General features: G+C 43.0%; 2 protein-coding genes across 7 annotated transcripts in view; one reads left to right on the forward strand and one right to left on the reverse strand.

Moving 5' to 3' along the window:
* SENP2 (SUMO specific peptidase 2) overlaps positions 1-22,459 on the forward strand; it is a 48,099-nt gene extending 25,640 nt beyond the window's left edge. For 2 of the 5 annotated variants that reach the window (XM_054713807.1, XM_054713808.1), the window contains 7 exons: positions 64-240; positions 2,084-2,239; positions 4,187-4,390; positions 5,254-5,333; positions 7,056-7,140; positions 9,026-9,121; positions 10,806-11,185. In XM_054713807.1, the coding sequence (XP_054569782.1) occupies positions 64-240; positions 2,084-2,239; positions 4,187-4,390; positions 5,254-5,333; positions 7,056-7,140; positions 9,026-9,121; positions 10,806-10,868 (861 nt within the window). In that variant the 3' untranslated portion in view covers positions 10,869-11,185. Of the gene's footprint in view, positions 1-63; positions 241-2,083; positions 2,240-4,186; positions 4,391-5,253; positions 5,334-7,055; positions 7,141-9,025; positions 9,122-10,805; positions 11,186-11,465; positions 12,110-18,662; positions 18,800-20,049; positions 20,175-21,830 lie in introns of those variants that run through there. The other 3 variants (XR_008555546.1, XR_008555545.1, XM_008157557.3) reach the window with 3 other exon arrangements.
* A 299-nt stretch (positions 22,460-22,758) lies between these two features.
* IGF2BP2 (insulin like growth factor 2 mRNA binding protein 2) overlaps positions 22,759-24,984 on the reverse strand; it is a 150,767-nt gene continuing 148,541 nt past the window's right edge. For both annotated transcript variants that reach the window (XM_028134000.2, XM_028133999.2), the window contains exon 17: positions 22,759-23,619. In XM_028134000.2, the coding sequence (XP_027989801.2) occupies positions 23,527-23,619 (93 nt within the window). In that variant the 3' untranslated portion in view covers positions 22,759-23,526. The remainder of the gene's footprint in view (positions 23,620-24,984) is intronic.

The following is a 24,984-nucleotide window of genomic DNA, read 5'->3' on the forward strand; positions in this document are numbered from 1 at the left end:
TATGTATGCTTACATATACAAGTATTAAACAAGTCAATAGAATATAGAAACTTTTTTAATCAGAGGAGGGGACACCAGCTGGAACCTGACCTGTCCGAAGAAGTGTCAGCCCGACTCCGCCTGGGCAGTGGGAGCAATGGCTTATTCAGGAGGAAAATGTCAACACTTGACACAAAAGAAAAAAGTTGCTCAGGCAAAGAGAGAGATAAAAGAACGGATGATCTTCTTGAACTTACAGAGGTATTGTTTCATGTGTTGCTCAGAATAAGAGACATGTTTTTGAATAACTCAAGTTATTCAAGACTTGAGTGACTGTTTTGAAGAGTTTCTCCAGGTTATGAATACATTTATGAAAGAAATCCGGCTTACAGGCTATTCAGTCACTGGCTACGTGGATCATTAGTGATCTGTGAAGGTGGCCTAAGGGATCGTATTAGTGTTTAACAAATGTGGGTAGACATAATTGTTACATGTCTTGGAATATAATGGATTCTTTGTATAGTCTTTATAACGTAGAATATTTTGGGTTACATAAGAGTGGGTTTGGCATGAGGAATGAGTTCGTTGCAGTTTTAAGTGACTTTGGTTTACTAAAATTCTTTTGTTGATTATTGCATTTGAAAATAGTAAAAACTTATAGAAAACAAGGAAATGAAGGTAGTTAAAAATTTTAAAGGTGAGCTCATGTCTTGGTTCCTTTCCCACCCCTACTTTTATTTTTAAAACTCAATCCTCAATTCGTTAAAGGTACAAACTTTAAAGTCTAGGTCTTCCTTAAACTTTTAAGTTCAATTTAGAGATATTATTACTCTTTATTGGCTCCTTCTTCATTGTCTCTTAGTAGGTGGTAGTCCTATTCAGTTTACCTCTTGAGCACTTACTATATATTGGGCATGCTGGTGGAGAGAGCCATAAAATTACAAAATTGTGTACAGTAGGGGCAAGCAATATGAACAATATTGGTGTGAAATAATTTCTGTTGGGTTTATAGATTCGGTCTTGTAGCTTAAATATGTATTTATCTGCATAATCCTTTAGATGAAGCCATCTGTTCACTAAGGACTCAGGGTTAGACTGCTGCCTAGTTTCCCAGTTTCTGCCTGTTTGCTTACTCTCCTCATATCCAAGATGAATAGTGTGATCTCCTAGGTGTCCTAATTTTATTACTTTGATGCAGTTAAATAAGTTTAGGAGGGCAATAAAGTATGAAGATACTCTTAATAAAGTATTGTGAAAGGAGCAAAGGCTAGTAAGTTAGAAACTCCTGGGTTCAAATTGTGGCTCTGCCTGTTAATAATCCATGAGTTCGAGCACGTAACCTAAATTCTCTGAGCGTTGCCTTTTCTATAAAATGTATTTTCCCCACAAGCAGGGATCAATGATGTGCTTCAAGCATCTGGTACCATGTTTGGCCCATAGTGCTCAATAAATGGCAGTGGGATACTTGAGACTATACTTTAAATGTAAATAATATTAACAAATTATTTTCAGAAGCTAATAATTCAACTAGCATTTTTTATAACCATTAGTAAGACTTTTGTAGTCTAAGTTTAAATCTTTTTATACGTTAACTAGAGGCCCAGTGCGTGATTGAATCATGCACATGTAGGGTCCCCTACACGCTTTCGCGGGGGAGCTGGGTGCCTGTCCGCTGGTGCACCAGGCCTTTCAGAAGCCTCCGGCTCGGCGGAGGCTTCCGAAAGGCCTGGTGCCAGAGCAGACAGGCACCCAGCTCCCCCACTTTTGATGGTCCTGCGGCGGGACGTGAGCTTGCTGCCCCAGAGGCCCCTTCTGTTCCGCAGCACAGCCATGGCGCAGACGCTGAGCTCGCGCCACCGTTGGCAACGTGAGCTCAGCGTCCCGCTGGCCCAATCGGCTACCCCAGCCACCCTGATTCCCGCCCCCTGCGCCTCCCGCTGGCCCAATCGTGGGCGTAGCAGAGTGATGGTAATTTACATATTACCATTTTATTAGGTAGGATTTAGTAGGTCCTTGAGGGTATATTTTCTCAAGGGTTAGGTGTTACAGAGGTGAAATTGGCTTTTTCAGTCTCATACTTTTCAGTATCTTTATATTAAAATAGCAACCACTGGACTTTCTAATTCAGGACATGGAAAAGGAAATCAGTAACGCCCTAGGCCATGGCCCACAGGATGAGATCCTAAGTAGTGCTTTCAAATTGCGCATCACTCGAGGGGATATCCAGACCCTGAGGAACTTTCACTGGCTCAATGATGAAGTAAGTTGTCTCCCAATGATGAAGTAAGTTATGCTTGACCAGTTACTATCCATAACCAAAGTGGTATCTATCCAATTATACGGGGTTGGTAAAGCAACTTTCAGTTTTATCTAAAACAAAAGCATCTTGGACTTTAGAGAGATGGTTAAGTCTGATTATTTGCTGCCTTTAATTGGCATTATTTCCCTGTTCTGCATCTGTGCTTCATTTCATCACCACTTCATTCACTAGTCTTCAATAATGTTTTTATAAACCCTGGGTGCAGCTGATGACTGGAAGAAAGCAGCAAGTGATATTTTATTTTAGATGAATTTTTATAGGAGCTGTTTTAAAATAAAGGGATACTGGGTCCGGCCGAGACCAAACCAGTGGGAGTCGGACCTGCATTACCACCATTTGTCCACCATCCAGAGCTGAGGGGGTCAGTGCCAACATGTACACATAAGGAACTGGTGGACATTGAAATTGGGTCTCAAAAGAACTGTTGGTCCAGAAAGAAACTCACTACAGACTGATTCATTTGCCTGTCAGCATAACTATTATTGCTCGTCTCACATTCAGTTCTCATAAGTATATCTCTAGTGACACATGATCTCACTCATCTAGGGGAAATGATGAACAACATAGACTGATGAACAAGAACAGAACCAGAAACAAGGAGGCATCGATCGGACTATCGGGCCTCAGAGGGAGGATAGGGGAGGGTGGGGGGAGGGGGGAGAGATCAACCAAAGGCCTTGTGTGCATGCATATGAGCCTAACCAATGGTTAAGTTCAACAGGGGGTTGGGGCATCCGTGGGGAGGGGTGTGGGATGGGAATGGGGGGATGAGGACAAATATGTGACACCTTAATCAATAAAGAAATTAAAAATAAAATAAAATAAAATAAAGGGATATGTTGATCACTATATGTACACTATATGTCTTTTTCTTTATTTCATTTGAGTGATAACTGCAAAAATTCACCTAATTGTCATCTTGTGTCCTTACATATTTAGCTAAAGCTAGCTTTTAGTTCTTGGCAATTTTCCAGTTGGTCCTTTACCCAACTGCTCAGTCCCTACATTTTCTTTCTTTCTTTCTTTCTTTCTTTCTTTCTTTCTTTCTTTCTTTCTTTCTTTCTTTCTTTCTTTCTTTCTTTCTTTCTTTCTTTCTTTTAATATATTTTATTGATTTTTTACAGAGAGGAAGGGAGAGGGATAGAGAGTTAGAAACATCGATGAGAGAGAAACATCAATCAGCTGCCTCCTGCACACCTCCTACTGGGGATGTGCCTGCAACCAAGGTACATGCCCTTGACCGGAATCGAATCTGGGACCTTTCAGTCCGCAGGCTGACACTCTATCCACTGAGCCAAACCGGTTAGGGCCTACATTTTCTTTCTTTGCCTTCCTTCCTGCCCACCTTCCCCTGACTACTGACTATATATAAACAAATTCTTGTAATACTAGTATGTTTTATTTCACATGATAAGTTTAACATGTTTATTACATGTTAAATTTAGAAAATACAGGAAAAATGAAAAGAACTGCCACCACTAAAAATTAATAAAATATTAATGTATATTTTCTTTGAATTAATATTTTAAAATTGTGTAATTTATATATAGTAGAATTTACTTCCAGTTAATATTTCAGCATATTTTTTTGTGATACAGTTACATACACCTTTTCATTATTGCAGACTTCCTCCTTAAGTTCCTTCTCTTGACTCTCTTACTAATATGTCTCAAAAATATAATTTCATTCCTTCTTAGTTCCTCCCATTTTGTACTGATTATTTTTATATTTTATCTTCTGCCATAGAGAGTTCTTTTATCCCCTTCTCTGGTACCTTCCCTTCACTAGACATCTTACTGTCTAATGAATGTGAATTCAGTTAGGTTAGAAACTTAGTCTTGATAATGTACTTGCTGTGTTCCAATGTTTACTCTCTTGGTATTACAGGTCATTAATTTTTACATGAATCTTCTCATGGAAAGAAATAAAAAACAAGGCTATCCATTACTTCATGCATTCAGTACTTTCTTCTATCCCAAATTAAAGTCTGGGGGTTACCAAGCAGTGAAAAGATGGACCAAAGGGGTCAATCTCTTTGAACAGGAACTAATTCTGGTGCCTATTCATCGGAAGGTACATTGGAGCCTGGTGGTGAGTCGAGAGGGTTTATTGTTGGGAGTTTGGATAATGACCATTTTCTTAAATAATGAAGGCTGCCCTTTTCTGTCCAGTGAAAGTTTATACTATATGTTAAAGGCACACTCTGCAAAGTCCCTTCTTGGTTCTTGAGTCGAACATCTTAGAAAGATAGAAGAGAGTTGCTTTCACTGAGTTGCTGAGTAGCTTTCATTTTTAATAGGAAAGAGTTTTAGTACACATGGGTCATTTATTAGTTTTGTTTACAAGATGGTACAGGTTAGTTGTAGAAAAGTAAAGGTATAAAGAAAAAAGCAAAAAAGAAATCTCATTACTCTGAGGACCACTAGTGTTTTGGGGGTTGAGTTTCTAAGCCTTTCTGTAGGAATAGAAGAGTAAAGTTTTATAGAAATGAAGCTCATCTCATCTGTGATGTTTGTTAAAAACTAGAAGCCCAATGCACGAAGATTCGTGCAAGAATGGGCCTTCCTTTCCCTGGCTGCTGGCACCGCCTTTCCGCTCCAGCCCCGCCTTCCCATGCTGCCCAGAGGCTCTGAGCTGCTGGGACAGTGCGGAAGGCCTGCATCGTTGCCATGGCGATGATGCAAGCGCTGCCCCCCCACCACTTGGCACCTGCATATGCAAATTAACCCACCATCTTTGTTGGGTTAATTTTCATACTCACTCCTGATTGGCTGGTGGGCATTGCAAAGGTACAGTCAATTTGCATTTTTCTCTTTTATTAGTGTAGATGTGTCTTAGAAATCCATTCATGTTGGTACATGTATTGACTTTTTTAAAAGATGCTTTTCTTTTTTAGAAATAAAATTCTCACTCCTGTTATGATTGTTTCTGTGTGTTGCATTTTTCTATTATAGGTGATAGACCTAAGAAAAATGTGTCTTAAATATCTGGATTCTATGGGACAGAAGGGCAACAGGATCTGTGAGATTCTCCTGTAAGTAAAGGCTAAAAAACTTCACTGTAACCTCACTATGCCCTTGTTAGGTGATCTGTCTTCAATCTAATCCTGTAGTCTAATGTGTAGTCAAGGCTGTCTTCCCAGTTGTTCAGGACTTAACTTGAACCCACCCTTTTGTTTAAAAATAACCTAATATCTGATCTTAACTGAGAAGTCTTGTTTAGTAGCATCATTGAAAGCAAGTTTGTCTTGTGTTATAATGTAAAATATATCTTATTAAAATCCTGGGATTTGAATTAGATTTATTTGGGATTGATACATTATTTTGAATGATGCCCGGCCAGTGTGACTCAGTGGTTGAACATCAACCTGTGAACCAGGAGGTCACAGTTTGATTCCCTGTCAGGGCACATGCCCGGGTTTCAGGCTCGATCCCCAGTGCGGGGGCATGCAGGAGGCAGCTGATCAATGATTCTCATCATTGGTGTTTCTCTCTCGCTCTCCCTTCCTCTCTAAAATCAATAAAAACATATTTTTTAATGTAGTATGTGGTCCATGTTCTGATGTTTCCTTATCCAGGAAACCAGTCAGGGTCCATGCATGTATTTTATGTCTTTAGTTGCCTTTAATTTAGAATAGTCTTCGTGCCTTTTTTTTTTTTTCATTGAGATTGGCTTTGTAACTTTTTTTAAAAGTTCAAGCCAGTTGTTTTGTTTTATATCTGTCTTTAAGTGAGAAAAAAGGTTGTAAAATGAAGTCCATTTTTTAATAGAATAAAATGTATGTTGTTGTTTTTGATTTGAGAGAGAGAAAGGGAGAAAGAAAGAGAAACGTAGGGATAGGGGGAGAGAGAAATAGAGAGAAGCAGTGTAAGAGAGAAACACCGATGGGTAGCTTCCCGGATGTGCCCCAACCAGGGATCAAACCTGAAACCCTTTTGGTGTGTAGGACAAACGTTTTAACCAACTGAGCCACCAGACTGGGACCAAAATGTATGATTTTGAATTGTGTGTACGGGGTGGAGTAGAGGAATACACAGCAAACTTAGCAAACTTTTTTGTTAACCCTCACATGAGGATATGTTTTTCATTGCTTTTCAGAGAGAAGTATAAGGGAGGGTGGGGGGGGGGGGGAGAGAGAGAGAGAGAGAGAGAGAGAGAGAGAGAGAGAGAGAAACATTGATGAGACATCCGACTGGTTGCCTCCTGCACCGCGGGGAGCAAACTCAGGTACATGACCCTTTGGTGTGCAGGCCGATGCTCTAACCATTTAGCAACACTAGCCAGGACGAGAACAATTTTTTAAAAAAAGTTTTTATTGCTTTTAGAGAGAGGAAGGGAGAGGGAAAGAGAGAAACATCAACATTGATTGGATGCCTCCTGCACGCCCCCCAGTGGGGATTGAGTCCATAACCTGGACTTGTACCTTAACCAGGAATCGAAACCCATGACCTCTTCATGCATGGGTGGATGCTCAACCACTGAGCCACACCAGCCAGCCACAGCAAACTATTAATAATAATTCTGAAGTTATTATTATTGGGTCTTTTGCATTTTACATTTATATGTTTTAACTTTTAGAAATTAAGCATGTACAATTTTTGTAAGCAGAAAAGAACCCCAAAATTAAAATTTAAGACCAAAAGCTAATGGAGATGGGATTGAGAATGGCATATCTGTTAAACATCACAAAGTCCTTTGTAATTATAATGTTGTCTTTAAGGGGTTCGTCAATACATTGTTTCTTGTTGTTTTTTAGTCAGTATTTGCAGGATGAAAGTAAGACCAAAAGAAATGTTGATCTGAATCTTTTAGAGTGGACGCACTATAGCCTGAAGCCACATGTAAGTGCTGAGCATCTGTATTTCAAATACTTTGTTGCGCTTACTGTCAGAGGCATATTACTTATGTTCGACCTCCTCCCTCCCTCCCCTCACACTCACCCTTAGGCATGCATTCTCCTGAAGTGTATGTACATCTTAAGAATGATCTACTTCTTAATCTTTTTAACCAAGATGTTTGCTGCTTAGCCTTTATCTTCTTGCTTAAATTATAAATGTTAGGTACATGCTCATATGTCTCTCAAAAAATTGAAGAAAAAAGAAAAACCTCAGTAAATTCAGGTCAGCTACTTTTCATGGTAGGCCCTAATGAAAATTTGAAGTTCTTGTTCAAAACTTATTTGGACATTTTGTATATTTAGTTCTCAGGCAGGGTCCCATGTATGCTATTTGTGAATGTGTTTGGGTCTTGCCAGATTTGGTTCTCATTCAGGGTTGAAAAAGGTATACATCTTTGAGTCCTAATGGCTTCTTTTTAAAGTAAAGTACATTAATTCAGTTTTAGCCCTAGCCTGTGTCTACCTGGCCAAAACCATTTTCATTTCTAAGTTGAATAATTAGAAAGGAAAGCTTTAAATTTTCCTGAGGAGAGCACAGATACAAGAAGTCTGTTAGGATGAAGACTGTGTTCTGGGAAATATAACAAAGAAAACAAGTTCTCTTTATTTGTATACTAGAGACCAGGTGCATGAAATTCGCACACTGGGGGAGGAGGGCAGGGCTTCCTCAGCTCTGCCTGCGCCCTCTCACAGTCCAGCAGCCCTTGGGGGATGTCCAACTGACATCCAGGGGAGCGGGCCTAAGCCAGCAGTTGGACATCCTTAGCGCTGCCACAGAGGCGAGAGAGGCTCTGCGCTCACCAGCCATGAGCCTGGCTTCTGGCTGAGCGGTGCTCCCCCTGTAGGAGCACACTGACTACCAGGGGGCAGCTCCTGCGTTAAGCGTCTGCCTCCTAGTAGTCAGTGCGTATCATAGCGACCAGGTGTTCCACTGTTCGGTCGATTTGTATATTGGCCTTTTATTATATAGGATTGGCAACGATAGTTCTTACCAGTCTGTAAGAGATGCTGGGCTTGAGAGAAAAGTGAGAAGTACCTACCATATGTATGTGTGGTGTGCATGTTTAAACAATTTTTCCACAATAATCATCTGTATTTCCTTGACTAAAAATTGAGCTGTTTTCATCTAGTATGTTTTCCAGCAGTGGAATCAGACTCTCTTATGCTCTTATTACCTTGTGCTCATTATAACAGAGTCAAAGTGTGTGAGGGGCTGGCCCAGATTAGTGCAACGAGGCTGGGGAATGTGTGAGTTTATTACCTCACTTGGGGTTATGATACCCTTTTGCCTAGGCACAGAACTGAGCAGCAAGGCAAGGTTTCCTAATTGGTTAGAGCCTACAAGCAGGGGAGAGCTTTTTTTAACCCTCCCCTGCTTGCAGCTGTGGGGGTCCAGAGCGATCATCTTATTCTCCTCTAGGGAGGAGAAGCTTAACTCTTACAATATTGAAGTAGGTTAGTTGTCTTGTAGACATATTCCTGATGGAGCCACACTTAGCCCTTTTCAGAATTTATAAATTTCTGAAATAATTCTTACTAGAATTTCTTCTTTCAATTTGGTTTCTTCATATGAAAGCTGAGAGATGGAACTCTCTCTTTCCTTTTCTGTTTCCTTCTGAAAAACATTTTCTATGGGGTCACAAACTCCATGTCATGGTTAGGATTTTAATGCCACGTAAAGACTAATTTGTGTGTGTATGTGTCTATTTTGTATACGTTTAATATTTACCTTTATAATGTTTATCCACAGTAATATTTAGAAAAAGTCAAAGGAGTTTGTATTTGATGAAATTTTACCTCTTCATCCCTTCCTTTTTTTGTAATTTTAGGAGATTCCTCAACAGTTGAATGGGAGTGATTGTGGAATGTTTACTTGTAAATATGCAGATTATATGTCTAGGGACAAACCTATCACATTTACTCAGGTGAGTGAAGACTCTTCCCCATCCACTTGTTACTAAACAAGATAAACTTAGATCGAGTAAGCAGCGCCTGGTGCACATTAAGATCTTAATAATGGTAGCTGTGCTGCTGTCACTGCTGTAAACTTGGCTGTAGCCCTAGTCTTGCTAATATGAGGGTTTGTTACTGCATCTGCTCTCAGGTTTTTCCTAGTCTTCATGATCATGGGGTCAGTGTGCTGTCTTTCACCTCCAGTGTTCACCGGTTTCTGAATGTGACTGATATTTTTAGCTGAAGGAGGCAGGTGAGAATAGGTAACTGCGAGGGGAAACCAGGCCTTGTAAGCCACAGGTCTAAGCTGTAATTATGGATTCTGCTTTTCCCTTCTATTCTAGTTATTATTGGTTGCCCAAGCGCTGTATTTGAGTGAAAATTAAAATATGTTGGAAACTTGAGAATTTGTAATAGTAGATTCTCAACCTTTTTACAACTGAAGAAAACCCCCCTTTAAAATATATATATTTTTTCTTGCCCTAGCCGGTTTGGCTCAGTGGATAGAGCGTCAGCCTGTGGACTGAAAGGTCCCAGGTTCGATTCGGTCAAGGGTACATGCCTGGGTTGCAGGCTCGATCCCCAGTAGGGGGCATGCAGGAGGCAGCCAGTCAATGATTTTCTCTCATCATTGATGTTTCCATCCCTCCCTCCCCCTCCCTGAAATCAATAAAAATGTATTTTAAAAAATATATTTTTCTTAACCACAACTCATTTTGATAGATGTTGTCTACCAAACTGTACTTATTGACTAGTAGGACTGATAACCCCATTCCAAGCTTTGGGGCAACATGAAAGAACCAGGGCTCTGATGTGGAATTAATACTGTTCCAGTCTGAAAGAAAGGCACTTATTATGAGCTTCAGCAGTTTTACTAAGAATAAACGTACAGTTTTTTTAGGTCCCTCCAGGTGGGAAATCACTAGTGAAGGGATATATCCAGCTATTTATAATGAGACGCCAGGAATACCTCTAGGGCTTAACTTTGATTTCATAAAAAAGAGGACTAGTTGAGTTTCAGATGATTTTGGATTTACCTTGTATGTTTCTGCTTTGAAAATTGCCCCATGTAGTGATTATCAGTTAAAGCAGAATAACATTAAGCAAAGAATCTCATTTTTTGATGCTTTTATATAACTATAACAAGTGGTTATTTGTTCTGAGCCTAATGACATGAGATTCGAAAGGGAGAAGTTGCTATTTGAACAGTATTGGCAATGCACAACATTTGCTGGAGCAGAAAGAAATCTGCCAATTTGTTTTTTCTTTACTTAGAGTTCAAGTTTTTCTCATAGAGAGAGCAGAATATATTAATTTTAGAATGTTTTGAGAAAAAGATATAAGTAGAAAAAGTGATCTATTGTGCCACTTCTTGGATATTCCCATTTTTGGTACATGTTTTTGTTATGAGGTTGTTGGACTTTACTATATAATTCTGCATATTTTCCTTAACATGTAAAAATACTAATGATACATATAATAATAAACATTATAGACCTCCTTTTTCATGGCTTCATAAGTCTGTACCAGGATGTAAAAAAGTTAAGGCATACCTAATGGACATGGCATCTTAACTTTATTTGCATGATTGCACCTAAAAGATGTTGATGCTGTGCAAGTGAATTAATGAATATGTTGTTGGTGGATTCTTTGCAGCACCAGATGCCTCTCTTCCGGAAAAAGATGGTGTGGGAAATCCTTCATCAGCAGTTGCTGTGAGAATGCCCTGCCCAGTCCCTTAGCTGCTGGTGGTTCTTTCATGGACGAACGTTTTCATATACCTCATGCATTGTGGGTTTAAAAGTCCCTGCATCGCCTGTTCTCTCACAGGTACTGAGCTGTCAGACATGCATGAAGGCCCTGCACCCTAGTGTCCTGACTTGGTATGCGGAGGGCTGCTTGCGACCTGTTTGTAAGACTGTGCCTGCTCAGAGCCTGGACTATTCAACCCACATAGGAACAAACGCTAATTAATACTTTTTTTAAAAGATTTTTCCCCCCCTGTGAATGTGGAAAATGCAGGATTTATTCTATGAGATGTTGTTTTCTGTGTTTGTTCACGTGTATTCATTCACTCACTCATTTGCATACATAATGGGCAGTGGCTGTTTTCTGCTGCTCTTTTACAGTTAACTTTGAATTGTTTGAACTATTTATTTCTGAAAAGAATGTTAATCAAGCTGCCATTCTCTGCTGAAGATGTAGAGGGAAAGCATTGAGGGTGAGAGGAAGGAAGTGTTAATTGACTTCTCTGACCTTGGAGCAGTAACTGCCAACTTGAAGCTGGAGGTCTTTTTTTTTTTTTTTTTTTTTTAGGTTTGAAAATGCCAGGAGAAGCGCTGGGGTGTAGGGCTCTGATTGCCTTTCAGAGGAAGGCAGACTCCAGCACTGGCACTGGCAAGGTGTCGGGAAAGTGGGACTGGGGCCAAGAAACTCTGGCTGCCTAGGCATCTTCTAAAGACTGTAATGGTCATCTAGAGAGATTTCCTTTCTGGAAATGAGGTGACTGCTGCTCTTGAAACTGGATTTGAAGTAACTAAACCCTAAATCTTCATTTTCACCCTAGATCTGGTTGAGGATAAACCTCAGAATTGTAAGGGCTGGCCTGAGCTGTTTATTTCAAAAGGGTCTATTCAACTTAAAGCTATTTTTCCTCAAAGTTTTTTTTTTTTTTTCTATATAGAAAGCTGAAATTAAGTTTTGTATTCATTAGGATTTACACCCCGCCCCCCCATTCCACCCCTACTGAAATTTGTGGACGAAAATTTAGTACTTGGCTCTGAGGTTACAATAATCTATTTTGCATATGAAAGTTTGTATTTAACTTTTTTGTTCATTAAAAACTTTACAGTGGTTATGCATTTTTAATTTCAGAAAGTTTAGAATTGGTCAAAACATATTTTGCAAGATCTAGTGCCTAGTGTTGCTTTTCCGATGTAATAAAAGGTTGCCTGGCAGAACCTGAGAAGTATATGCTGAAATGATTTCTAACCGTTTCCCTACTAAACTCCCAAACTTATCCTGGTACACAAAATGTGGGCATGTGTTAGCTGTGAATGAACATGTCTGCACCTGGAGGGCCCGGCAGCTGCTCAGAGGCGCGCATTGCAGCCAGTTTCCCTGAGACATGAACGTCTGGGTGTGGGACCTGGGGCTTGTGATGTGGATTAAACTGTTGCACCTACTTGATGGGCAAACCAGAGGACGTGTGCTTAGGTGGTGATTAAAGAAGGAGCCAGCTGTGCCACATCTCCCTCAAGCTCAGGCTGCACAGAACCATCCCTGCAGCTTCGGTTCCTTCCTCAGGGCTGCTGGAATGCAGCCAGTGAGCACTGGAATTGGGCAGCTGGCACAGCCGGAAAAGAGATTGACTGGGTAGCATTATACTGAAAACCTGGCTCCCACTTAGCGCTAGTAAGTTCACCTGGGAATGTAGTACCTTGGTCAATGTTTGTTCCATGTGGGGTGGGTAAATCCTGAATGGCAGTCTGTGTTCTGCCCATATGACGGAGGCTGGGGGTTAATGTATTTGTATTACATTCTAAGCATCTGAGGGCCTTCATAGAGCAGCTGTTTCCCAGGACATAACGAAATTGGTCAGAGCAGAGTTAGAGCATGGCATTCTACATAACCCAGACTTCCAGAAGTTAATTTGAGATACTCATGCTTCTCTAGGCACTGACATGTCTGTCTTGATGCAGAGAAATTTGTTGGTAACAGAATTTTTATATCTAAACATTTATGATAAAAGCAGTCAGGTGATAAGTTAATGATTTTATCAACATATCAATAGTGAAATTATCAATATTAAAGTCAGTGAGATGATGTATATTTTTTATTATAGCAGTTTGAGGGTCTCAGGCAATCTCAAAAAAATTGATTAACATAGGAAAAAACCCCACTGTTGATGAGCAAATGTCTTTCTCATGTTTGACCTTGTACCAGAGTTGGGATGCAGATGCGGGGAAAGACTTGGGGCATGTGGAAGATGTCTGGAGGGCCCCATATTCTACCTCAGTTCCCTAGGCTGCTAGACTTCCTGTCTTTTCCTCCTCTGAACTGTGAAGCACAGCTTGCCCCGCCCAATGGTAATGTTTGCCTGCATGTTGAGGAGTTGCTTGGTGCTGGGACCAAGGTGTGGGTGTGGGGAGGATGTGTCCTTGGAGATATATTGAACTCATACAATAAATAAACAAGGTAGAGTAATTTAAGTAGTAACATTAGTACTGTAGTGCAGCTACATTGTTTAAATTGGCTTTTGTGAACTAATTGAGAATCTAAATTCTTTATGGTAGTTTCTTCGAGAAAAACTCTAAGGAACCAGTATTTAAACAAACTTTTGGTACTTGTTTTTAAGTTGGAGATCTAGCTGACTATATTCCTTTGATAATTTTTTAATTTAAATTTACCGAATATATACAAGGAAAGGGTTTGGGTGTTTGAAATAGGTGTTCATTTTACCTATTTACCAATAAATTAATCTCTTTAATTCATTGGATTTCACTTTTTTTTATTGCAACTCAATAATGTATTTAATATTGTGTGGCATGTGAGTATATGTGGACACAAAAGTTTTACAAAAACATTACTTATTCTTACTATCTTCTGAATTTTATCTTGATATTTTAAAAATGTGCGTTGTGACCACCAAGTTGATTTCTAAACCCACTAGTAGATGGAAATCCACAGTTTGAAAAACACTGCTCTAAATGAACTGGCAGCAAGATGCAAATTATATTTAAAACTATAAAGCTTGAAACTGCAAAGATGTGATAAATATGAGGCTGTTTTGAGATTAATCAATCTAGGAAAACAGGCCAGAAGCTCAGCGGAAATGTGTGGTATAAATAGTCCTTGTTCTTTAGGGTTTTACATTGATATTTCCTAAAATCTACCTAATAAAAGAGTAACATGCTAATTGACCGTATCTTTGTGATGCCCACCAGCCAATCAGGAGTGAGTAAGCAAATTAACCCAACAAAGGTGGCGGGTTAATTTGCATACACAGGCTCCGAGCGGCTCGGGGTGGGGCAGGATGCAGGCGGTCAGCACCACCCCAGCTGCTCCAGGCCTCTGGGCAGTGTGGGAAGGCGGAAAGGCGGCTCCGTCCAGAGCGAAGGCCCTGCCAGCAGCCAGGGGAAGGAAGGCCCATTCTTGCACAAATCTTCGTGCATTGGGCCTCTAGTATGTTAAGTAAAAGTCCTAATCTATGTAGGATGTAGAGCGAAGGGTTCTATGGCTCAATGAATGTGTGTGCCATGTGATGCATAGTAAACAATGAATTAATGTCTTAATCGACCATTTCTGAAAACCTGGACACTGAGCCCTTCTCTGTGACACCTGTGGAACTTGTATGGATACACTTTGGAAAGTGTCAGGAGAGGCAACACAGAGTTCTTGGAAGCAAGTGTTGCTTCGCACCCCACCCCAAGCACACATATTGCCTCCTGAAGATCATGTGGTAATCCTAAAGTCAGTGGTTCTCACTTATATTTTAATTGTATCTGTACGAGGTGTTCATAGCAGAAAAATAAAAAAATACTCAAAGAATAAGAATTTTGCAAACTCACCATCCAGAGTTAATAACTCTTTGTATTAACATTTTGGTATAAATCGTGGACTTTGGCATATACTCCTCCATATGTGTAGTAGTGTGTGTGCTGTGTATGCTTGCGCATGTATATATTTTTGTTATTAACAAATATGGACTGATAAGGTATATATGGCTATATAATCCCTCCCATTTAATTTATTTTGACCATATTTTCATGTCAATAAATATTGACATTTTAATAGCAGCATATTGTTCCAGTGTATGGCTATAACATAATTCATTTAATCCAGTATTGTTGCACACACCACACTGCACAATATTTGGGTTATGCTTTTAGGAGAAATTCTTAGAAATGAAATTTCTGACTTAAGTTATGTATAGCAATAAAATCAGGGGGGAAAAATCACCCATTGATACTTTGACTTATTCTGGCACAAGAGATTATAAATAGTCATTGACTTGCATTTTTTTTTAAAAAATACATTTTATTGATTTTTACAGAGAGGAAGGGAGAGGGATAGAGAGTTAGAAACATCGATGAGAGAGAAACATCGATCAGCTGCCTCCTGCACACCCCCTACTGGGGATGTGCCTGCAACCAAGGTACATGCCCTTGACCGGAATTGAACCTGGGACCTTTCAGTCCGCAGGCCGACGCGCTATCCACTGAGCTAAACCGGTTTCGGCTGACTTACATTTTTTAAGAATAATAAATCTTTATTGTTCAGATTATTACAATTGTTCCTCTTTTTCCCCCCATACTCCCCTCGGTTCCCACCCCACCCTCTGCCCTTACCTCTCCCCCCCACTGTCCTCATCCATAGGTGTACGATTTTTGTCCAGTCTCTTCCCGCACCCCCCACATCCCTTTCCCCCTGAGTATTGTCAGACAACTACCTTTCTATGCCCCTGATTCTATTATATTCACCAGTTTATTCTGTTCTTCAGATTTTTTATTCACTAGATTTTTAGACTCACTTGTTGATAGATATGTATTTGTTGTTCATAATTTTTATCTTTACCTTTTTCTTCTTCTTCCTCTTCTTAAAGAATACCTCTCAGCATTTCATATAATACTGGTTTGGTGGTGATGAACTCCTTTAGCTTTTTCTTATCTGTGAAGCTCTTTATCTGCCCTTCAATTCTGAATGATAGCTTTGCTGGGTAGAGTAATCTTGGTTGTAGGTTCTTGTTATTTATCACTTTGAATATTTCTTGCCATTCTCATCTGGCCTGCATAGTTTCTGATTAGAAATCAGCTGACAGTCGTATGGGTGTTCCCTTGTAGGTAACTCACTTTTTTCTCTTGCTGCTTTTAATATTCTCTCTTTGTCTTTTGCTCTTGGCATTTTAATTATGATGTGTCTTGGTGTGGTCCTCTTTGGATTCCTTTTGTTTGGGGTTCTCTGCACTTCCTGGACTTGTAAGTCTATTTCTTTCACCAGGTGGGGGAAGTTTTCTGTCATTATTTCTTCAAATTTATAGGTTTTCAGTATCTTGCTCTCTCTATTCTTCTGGCACCCCCATAATTCGGATGTTGGTACTCTTGAAGTTGTCCCAGAGGCTCCTTACACTATCTTCATATTTTTGGATTCTTTTTTCTTTTCCAGTTGGGTGTTCTTTGCTTCTTTGTATTTCAAATCTTTGACTTGATTCTTGTGATCTTCTAGTCTGCTGTTGGATCTCTGTATATTATTTTTTATTTCAGTCAGTGTATGCTTAATTTCTAGTTGTCCTTTTTCATATCCTCGAGGGTCTCGCTAAATTTATCGGCCTTTTCTAGAAAATTCTTGAAAAACCTTATAACTATGGTTTTGAACTCTATCCAGTCATTTGCTTTCTTCCATTTCTTTCATTTGTGACCTGTTTCTTAGTCTCCACATTTTTGGCTGCTTCCCTGAGTTGATAGAGTGGCTTTGTGTGCTAGGTGTCCTATAGGGCTCAGTGGCTCAGCCTCCCCAGTTACCTGAGGTGGACACTCTTGGTGCACCCCTTTGTGGGCTGTGTGCACAGTCTTCTTGTAGTTAAGCCTTGATTGTTGTTGGTATCACTGGAGGGAATTGACCTCCAGGCCAATTGGCTGTGAGGATCAGGTGTGTCTACTGTGGGAGAACTTCTGTGCTGGAGACACCCTTATTAGACAAGACTTGCTTCAGTGGGGCTTTGGTGCTCACTGAGTGTGTCCCTTATGGATCTGATGAGTTGTAATCTGGATGGTCCCACTCTGATTCCTGGGTACACTGGCTCTTAGATCTCCAAGGAGGTGCTAATTTAGCCTCTGCCTGAGGCCACCCAGCAGGAGCTACGGAGAGATCTGCAGATTCCTCTTCTTTGGGTTTTGGAGGTGCCCAGATGAGGCCCAGCTGTGAAGCAATGCAAACTGCTGTGGGGCCTTGGGCCTTCTTTTGGATGTTTTGGGTCTCACTGACTCCTCTGTATGTAAGTTTAAAATTCAAAGGACCAGGCCATTCATATGCAAAAGCCTCTGCGCTCAGCTTGGGTGGGGTGGAATCTCATGGCAGAGCAAACAGTGATAGCTTCCCGTCAGCCCTGCCCTAAGAGGCCCCTGGTTCTCACTGCAAGCACCTCTGAGAGAAAGCCGCCCTCAAGTTTCGCCCACTGCCAGATAGTCCAGTTTCTCCCCGTATTAGTCTGGGTCCCCAGAGTCTCACCCAGAACTGGAGTTCAGAGCTGTCAGGAGCTTTTGTCTCCCTCCCAATTGAGAAAGACAGCCACGTACTCAACTCAGTTGCCAGCCCTCTCCTTGCGTGCGCCTCCGTACCTCTGCCTTTCACAGCTCTTGTATGTCTCAGTGTGCTTTTCTCTCTCCTTCTAGTTGTAGAATCTCCATTCAGCCAGCCTTCCTGTGGTTCTGGATGATGTCCGTTTTGTCTTTTAGTTGTAGTTTTGAAATTGTTGTGCGAGGCAGCAGTTTAGGTGTTTACCTATGCCGCCATCTTGGTTTCTTTCATTGACTTACATTTTATAAGACATACACAATCATTACCCTCCAGCAGTTAGTAAATGGCTCATCTTTTATTTTATTTTTTTAATGTTTTTTATTGATTTCAGACAAAGGAAGGGAGAAGGCGGGAGAGAGAGAAACATCAATGATGAGAATCATTGATCAGCTGCTTCTGGGGGATCAAGCCTGCAACCCAGGCATGTGTCTGGCTGGGAATTGAATGGTGACCTCCTGGTTCATGGGTCGGAGCTCCACCACTGAGCCACACCATTTGGGCAAATGTGGCTCATCTTGACTCACCTTTTATTCAGAGGGGACAAGAGGGCCTGGAGTATTTTAAAGCAAAATCCCAACATGTCATTCTAGCTAAATACTTAATAATGTCTCCCTAACTTTAAAAAAAAAAGCCCATGTTATTTTTACCATCTAACAAAATTAATAATTGGTAATATCATCTAATAGTTCATATCCAAATTTCTCTGATTGTTTCAAAAATACTTTATTATAGTCTTCTAATCTGGATATACAGTGGGCTGAATGGTGGCCTCTGAGAACCTAAGTCCATATCAATCCCTGGAATCTGTGAATATTACTTTATTTTCCTGTCACCATTTATCCCCCCTATACCCACTTCCACTCCCCCCTCCCCCACAATCACCACGCTGAATATTACTTTCTATGGCAAATGATGTGATTAAGTTAAAGATCTTGAGGAATTTACCCTGGATTATTGGGTAGGCCCTAAGTGCAATTACATGCTGTATAAGAGAAAAGCAGAGTGAGTTTTGTGACAGAAGAGGCAATAAAATGGGCCTAGGCACTGTTGAATTTTATACCTTTTTTGGGGGGAGGGGTTAGAGAGGGAATCTGTTTATGCATCTAAAACAAAATCTGGAGAAAGACACCCCGTGTTATAGTAATGGTGGTCTGGGCAGGCTCTGTTACTTTATAAACTTGTGTTTGGAGGTTGTTATATTTTGTTTTTAACTGAAAGAGGAGGCGATGAAACTGGATGCAGAGACTGGAGTATTCCACAAGCCAAGAAAGCCTGGAGCCATCCAAGTTGGCAGAGCCTTCAGGGAGAACATGGCCCAGCTGACACCTTGATTTTGAACTTGGGGCTCCAGGACGGTAAGAAGATAAATTTCTGTTGTTTTAATCCATCAAACTTGTGGTAGCCACAGTAATCTCAGATAAACTAATATACTGGCTCCAAATAAAATAAATAGTCTTTGGTGGTCCTGATCACTAAAGGTTATTGGAGGCAAATGGGAATGTTCTTGTCTGTCAGCCACATCTGAGATTAGAGGCAGTGCCCTCAAAGTCACTCATGGGAACAAACTGCCTTGCATCTGTGCATCGTGCTTTCACAAGAGAATACAAGGAGCACTGAGGTTAAGCTGGAGTATAATTTTGTTCTCTGAGGTTTTCTCCTTATACCAGCTCTTCCTGAGAGAGCTATTAACACTCCTGGCTTCTAGAAAGACAGCACCTGATGTGGCTGATGTGAGCTAGAATAGAAAATTAGGCCCATATGTAGGATGTCTTAAATTTTAATTCACCAGCACCTTAAGGGGAATGTTGAAAGAAAAGGCAGCAGCAAAAATTGATAGTAAACATCAGAATTTGCTAGTGGTAGCAGGCCAAAGAAATCTCCATCAGGCTGTAGACAATGAGAGATTTGGATGCATATACAATTCAGGCTAATCTCTAAATACCTACGGTGTGAGCTTTTTAGAATTGTTACTTCTAAAAAGTAACAATTGGGGATGCTTCTCTTGCCTACTTTCTTCCCTAGGGATGTAGGAATGACTATGCCAAAAGCTTTTCATACTCCAGTCCTTATCACATATCTGCCTCCTCAGTCACTGAGTCACTTCCCATCCCAAATGGAAGCCCTGATTCCCTTAGAAGTCCAGTGTTTTTCCCCACCTTTGCCCATCCTGTCAAGATGCCTTCTGTCTGTGGTTACTCATTTCCTTTGGTTCTTGGTTGAAACTCCCCTAAACCTCTATTGATTCTCCCTTTTCTCAAGTTTGTAACTTCTCTGCTGGAACCCTTGTCTACTCTACAGCCAGCCAGCCTGCCATCCTTCCCGCGCAGAACTCCATGTCGGAGGAGGTGTCTCAAGGCAGAGCTGGGAGGGGCGGGGGGATTAACTAGGACAGAAGGGATGTTCAGGCCTCCTTACCACACCTAGTGAGACGTTAGCACCTTCAAAACCACTGTGGGTCTTGGGTTTTCAGGGGGGTCCATCCAGAGGAGCAGGGAGGGGCTTTTTGAGTCTCAGAGGCTAATGAATTTCAAAACCTTTGTATTGACCTAAGTCTCCATTTAACAACTGCCATTTTTTACTTTTTCATAAAATCATGCTCCATTAGGACTTTCTGGGATGCCAGGATGTCATATCAAGACAGAAAAAGTCTGGGATTTACAGAAAAATAAATAGTTTGTCCGAGTCCACATGTGGTGAACCAGGCACACACGGGCAGCTGTTCTTATGTAGGTAAGACGGGGTAGGCCTTACGGATGGTCTCCTGCTCACGCTGCCCTCGGGAAGCTCAGGAGTGCCTGCGTCAAGTGCCAAACAACCCAGCACCCGGGCCCTCAGAAAACGGGCTGAGAGAACACCTTGGCTAGGAACAAGCCTGCTGGCCTCATTCCTGCCTTCTGCCTCTCTGTGTGCCCCTCCCCCGCCCCCCCATTGCTGCAACCTTGGGACAACTGGGTGCTTTGTCCCACGGCTAGTAGGGCATCTGTTAGCACCTCCTCACCTGTCTTTCTCTCATATGTTCAGACACGTATTTTGGAAACGGGCAGTTTAGGAGCTGGAGTTAAACCTCCAATTTTGCCACCTGAATAAAGGCCAAGGAAGGAAATGTGAGCAGCAGAGCCAAGAGGGTTCCTGCGTTGAGTCTTCTCTCCTGCCCAGGTCCCTCCGCATCCTGACAGACTCATCACCAAGCCCTTGGGCCTACATTCAAAGCCCTTCCTTTAAGGGCGTGCCGTTTTTCTGGCTGTTCATCTGACATGCACACCTCAACCTGGGGAACAGTTTTCAGAAATAACCCCGATTGTCAGGAGCCCGGCTTCTCTCGGGTCGGCAGACTATGTTCCATTTCCTCTGCTGAGGCCAGTGGGCTCGAGTCCTGAGTGGGGAGGGAGATGAAGCCAGATACTTGGGTTTCGAATGGCCACATGAGGGGACAGCATGTCCCTGCCCATATCCAATGCCAACCACAGCAGTGAGGAACTGCTGGCTTCTACACAAACTTTAAAATCAGCACCACAGATATTGAAAATAAAAGGAAAATCAGGAGTGTGGAGGGGACATAGGCAAAGAACACATTTTAAGTGAGTTAGGAGCCCTCAGTTTGTTAGAAGGGGGATGTGGCCACTGTGGAACCCATCAGTTCACCTCCTCCTGTCTCTGCTGGGCTTTGAGCCGTCACCTCCAGAAGCCTGACTGACCACCCCTGGCAGTCAATCAATTCTTCATTCCTGAGTTGCTTGGGCTGTTAGCAGCCAGCAAACTATGGTTCTAATCTACGGCTCTAAGAACACGGGCTCATAAAGGGAGCAGGACTGCTCTCATCCGCCTGTTCAGATCTCCTGGAACACTTTCAGCGTGGTTTCTGGGGTGCAGGGGAAGTACCTCTTCCCTTGAATTGTCAGGCACATTATCCTTCCTCTCCCCCACCACCCCGCCAGAAAGATAAACTCATTCCCTGGCCAGGCTTCAAGTTCATTAAGGACAGGGCTGGTCTTACCTTGCTTGATACACAGCCCATCCCTCTGGTTCGGTGGTTCTCAAATTTGAGCACCAGTGGGAGTCACCTGGAGGGCCTGCTGAAACGGACTGTGGGGCCCCACCTCCAGAATTTGATTCAAGGTGGAACCCAAGAACCCGCATTTCTAAAAAGTTCCCCTGAGCTAATGCTGCTGGTCAGGAGACCGCACTTAGCTTCTCCCAGCCACCTCCCGGGAAGAGCCGGCCGGCCCTGAAGGTACGGGCCACCCGCTTCCCACGTCCCCTCGGAGCTGGGACTCAGCTGACCCCTTGGGGCAGGCAATGCTTCTCAAAATAAGAGACCAGGACACCGGGATCTTGTTAGCTGGATATATTTCTTTTTTTGTTTGTTTGTTTTTGTTTTTATCACAGAACACTGTTTGCAGTAGAGGAAACTGGCATTGCAGTCTGATGGTAAAATGGCTTGTTCACAGAAACCAGTACATGTCCATCCTTTAGCGCAAAAGCCCTAATGGCACGTACCCTAGTGAGATTCAGGACATCTCCAACATCTTCTCTGTGTCTCTTGGTCGTCTTTCTTTTTTAATGAACGTTTTCGAGGTTTGTCCTAAAGAAGGCCACGTGGGCTCCTGGCTGGCGGGAGGTGACGCACAGCGGGCGGCGCACACCACACCGGACTGTCACCTTCTCCGGGCTGGCAGCTGATATCGTATTTTTTTTTCCAACTCATTTTTATTAAAAAAATAAAAAAATGCTCCAACTATCAGTTTTACAAAATCTCTAAGGGAAACACAAGAGCAAGGTGCTGAGGTAAAAAACACCTGAGGTAGCTTTTTTTTGTGTGTTTTTCTCTTTTAAAAAAATCTGTAAATTTAACGCCCTGGGCCAACGACCTCATGTAAATTGCTATTTTCTTTCACATTTTTTTTTTTTTCCAAAAGAAAGAAATCATTTTGCTGAAAATGGATGGCTTATACACCAAAATGTAAAAAAGACAAAATATATTCTTTCTTTGCGGGGGTTTTCTTTGTTTTGGTTGGTTTGATGGGTTCCTGTTTCCTCTTCTGAAAAGCTAGGACAAGTACCATTGACTCTTGTTTTGAGTAACCGAGTGTAAGTGGAGGCTGGTTTGTGTGTTCGATTTTGTTCCTTCTGTGTGATGTGATACTCAGAGCACTGCTTTGCCTGGGGGTGCACAGGTAGTGGGACTGAGGCAGAGGGTCCTGGGGACTAAAAGGATGGGTGTGGGGAAGGGCGGGGGCGGGGGGGGGGGGGGAGGAAGGACAGGGAGAGAGAAACAGAGACAGAATTATAGAGCAGTATGCAAAAACCAGTTTAAAACCCGTGAAGCAAAGAGAAATGGGTGTGAGCTCGACAGGGGGGAAGAGTTTCCTCTTCGGACGGTATCCCTTCTGTTGACGTACACAGGTGACCCGGAACTGCCGCGAGTGTCCTGACCAGATTTCCCTCTGGGTGGATTTGTGTGGGTGGCCCTGAAGCTCCTTATAAACCATTAGACCTCCCAAAGAATGACTTTATTCTTTAAAGTCTAGAAAAGCCTGATTTCTCTTTAAAAAGAAAAAAAAAATTAATACTTGATTAAGAGCTGGAGTTAGTTGAGTTATCTGATATATTATTTCTAAAATATATTAACGCCGCAGGCACCCTGTGTAACCCACAGGCCACATATCTTAACATCTTTCCCCTTCTAATATGTACACACATGTACAGAGACAATTTTCCACAAAAGGAAAAGGGTGTGAATTTTGCTTTGCTTTGAACACCTTCACCTATGTTAGTTCAACTAAAAGGGATAGCGTGGTGGGAGTTACGGAGAGGTCCGAGTGGGCGGTGAGGCGGATGGCTGGGCAGCCTGCAGAGGCCCGGGGCGGAGGGAGGCTGGGCCGTGAGCCGCTGGCCTCGCCGCCCCCCACCTCCTGGCCCCCAGGTCCTCGGGGCCTCTGCAGAGCCCTTGTGCCCCCGCAGACTTCTCGTTCCTCAGGATGGTCTTTGGTTTGCTCCCCATCTGGCTGGCTGTGTTTGGTCTCGCTCACTCGGGTGCCGGGAGGGCTCCGTTCACCCGTTGTTGTGCTGGTGCCCGGGAGCCTCACTTGCTGCGCTGGGAGGCGACTCCCTGAGGGTGTCTCTGCTCCTGCTGCTTCACCTGCTGTACGATTTCCCTGATTTTGCGCTGGGCCGTCTGCAGCAGGAGGGGGTGAGCGGAGAGAAGGAACCAGTTCTCAGGATGAGCAATGGGGGTGAGCCTCGGGGCAAGGAGGTGCTAAGCTAGGCAAAGTGTCACCCACCACGACAGCCCTTTCTGCGGGTCCCTTTCTGCCTGGAAGTAAAGTGGCAGAGTTCCCCCCCACCCCCCACCACCACTCAACCTCAAGGCTGCTGGGCCAAGGATGAGGGGGTGGAACCCCCAAAGCTTCCAGCTAGCTGCTGGACAGATAGGCCAGGAAGCAGAAACCAGTGACCAGGGGAACTGGCAGAGGTCAGAGAGCGTCCCCCTCCCAGCTACACACACAGCTCCCAGTGCTGCCCGCCCGCGGCAGGAACCTGTGGCTCAGACAGCCCGGGGCGCTGGGGGCGCTGGGGTGGGGCAGCCGCAGTGGCAGGTGCTCTCCAGGGACAGTCAGGTCTCTAGGCAAAGGCACAGCCCTAGCTGGCTCAGCGGACAGAGCGTCGGCCTGTGGACCGAACATCCCATGTTCAATTCCGGTCAAGGGCACATGCCTGGGTTACGGGCTCCATCCCCAGTAGGGACGTGCAGAAAGCAGCCGTTCAATGATTCCCTCTCATCATTGATGTTTCTATCTCTCTCTCCCTATCTGAAATATATATACATACATATAAATATATATATATATATTATTTATTTTTTTTTTTTTTTAAAGGCACAGCCTTGGGAAAGCAGGCTGGCTGCTCAGACACACCTTGGATGTCAGCTTAGCTTAGACTGCCTTTCGTGGGCTTAAGACAAGGACCGAGATTGCTCGATCCCAAAACCCAGCCAACAAAAAGCAGCAAAAAGAGCTGGCCCTTCCGAATGAAAGAGAAGCAGCTGTGTGGAGGCTCTGTGTCCTGGGGGTGGGGTGGGGTGGTGGTGGTGGTGGTAATGACTTGGAAAAGTAGAGGTAAGAGATACGAGAGTCTGCTGTAAGGCACTGAACCCTGAATGGTGAGATTTTGGCACCCAGGGTGGTTCTCAGGGTGCAGTTGGGAACCCTAAGGGTGGGGGGCCCTTCCGGGGTATGTCTCCCAGCAGAGGAAGGCTGTCAGGCCTGAGCCGGAGGGCGAGGGGAGCTGAGTTCTCACACTTGAGCATTTCGGGGCTTGAAATGTGCTTGGCTTGGCTCCAAAGTCCTACCCTCAGCGTCCTGGGCCATGCCCGGCGGCAGGGGTGGTGAGCAGGTGGGGAACAGCCGCCCTGCCCTGCGGTGGTGCCTGAAGGGCCAGGGAGAGGTTCCGCGTTGGGGGCGGGGTTGGGGCGGTGGGTATGTGCAGGGGTGGTGGCCACCTGACGGGCCACCACTAGCTTAGTCAGAGTTGAAAAGAGACT

The sequence above is a fragment of the Eptesicus fuscus genome, chromosome 3 (assembly GCF_027574615.1).
Source record: "Eptesicus fuscus isolate TK198812 chromosome 3, DD_ASM_mEF_20220401, whole genome shotgun sequence".
Classification (NCBI taxonomy): Eukaryota; Metazoa; Chordata; class Mammalia; order Chiroptera; family Vespertilionidae; genus Eptesicus; species Eptesicus fuscus.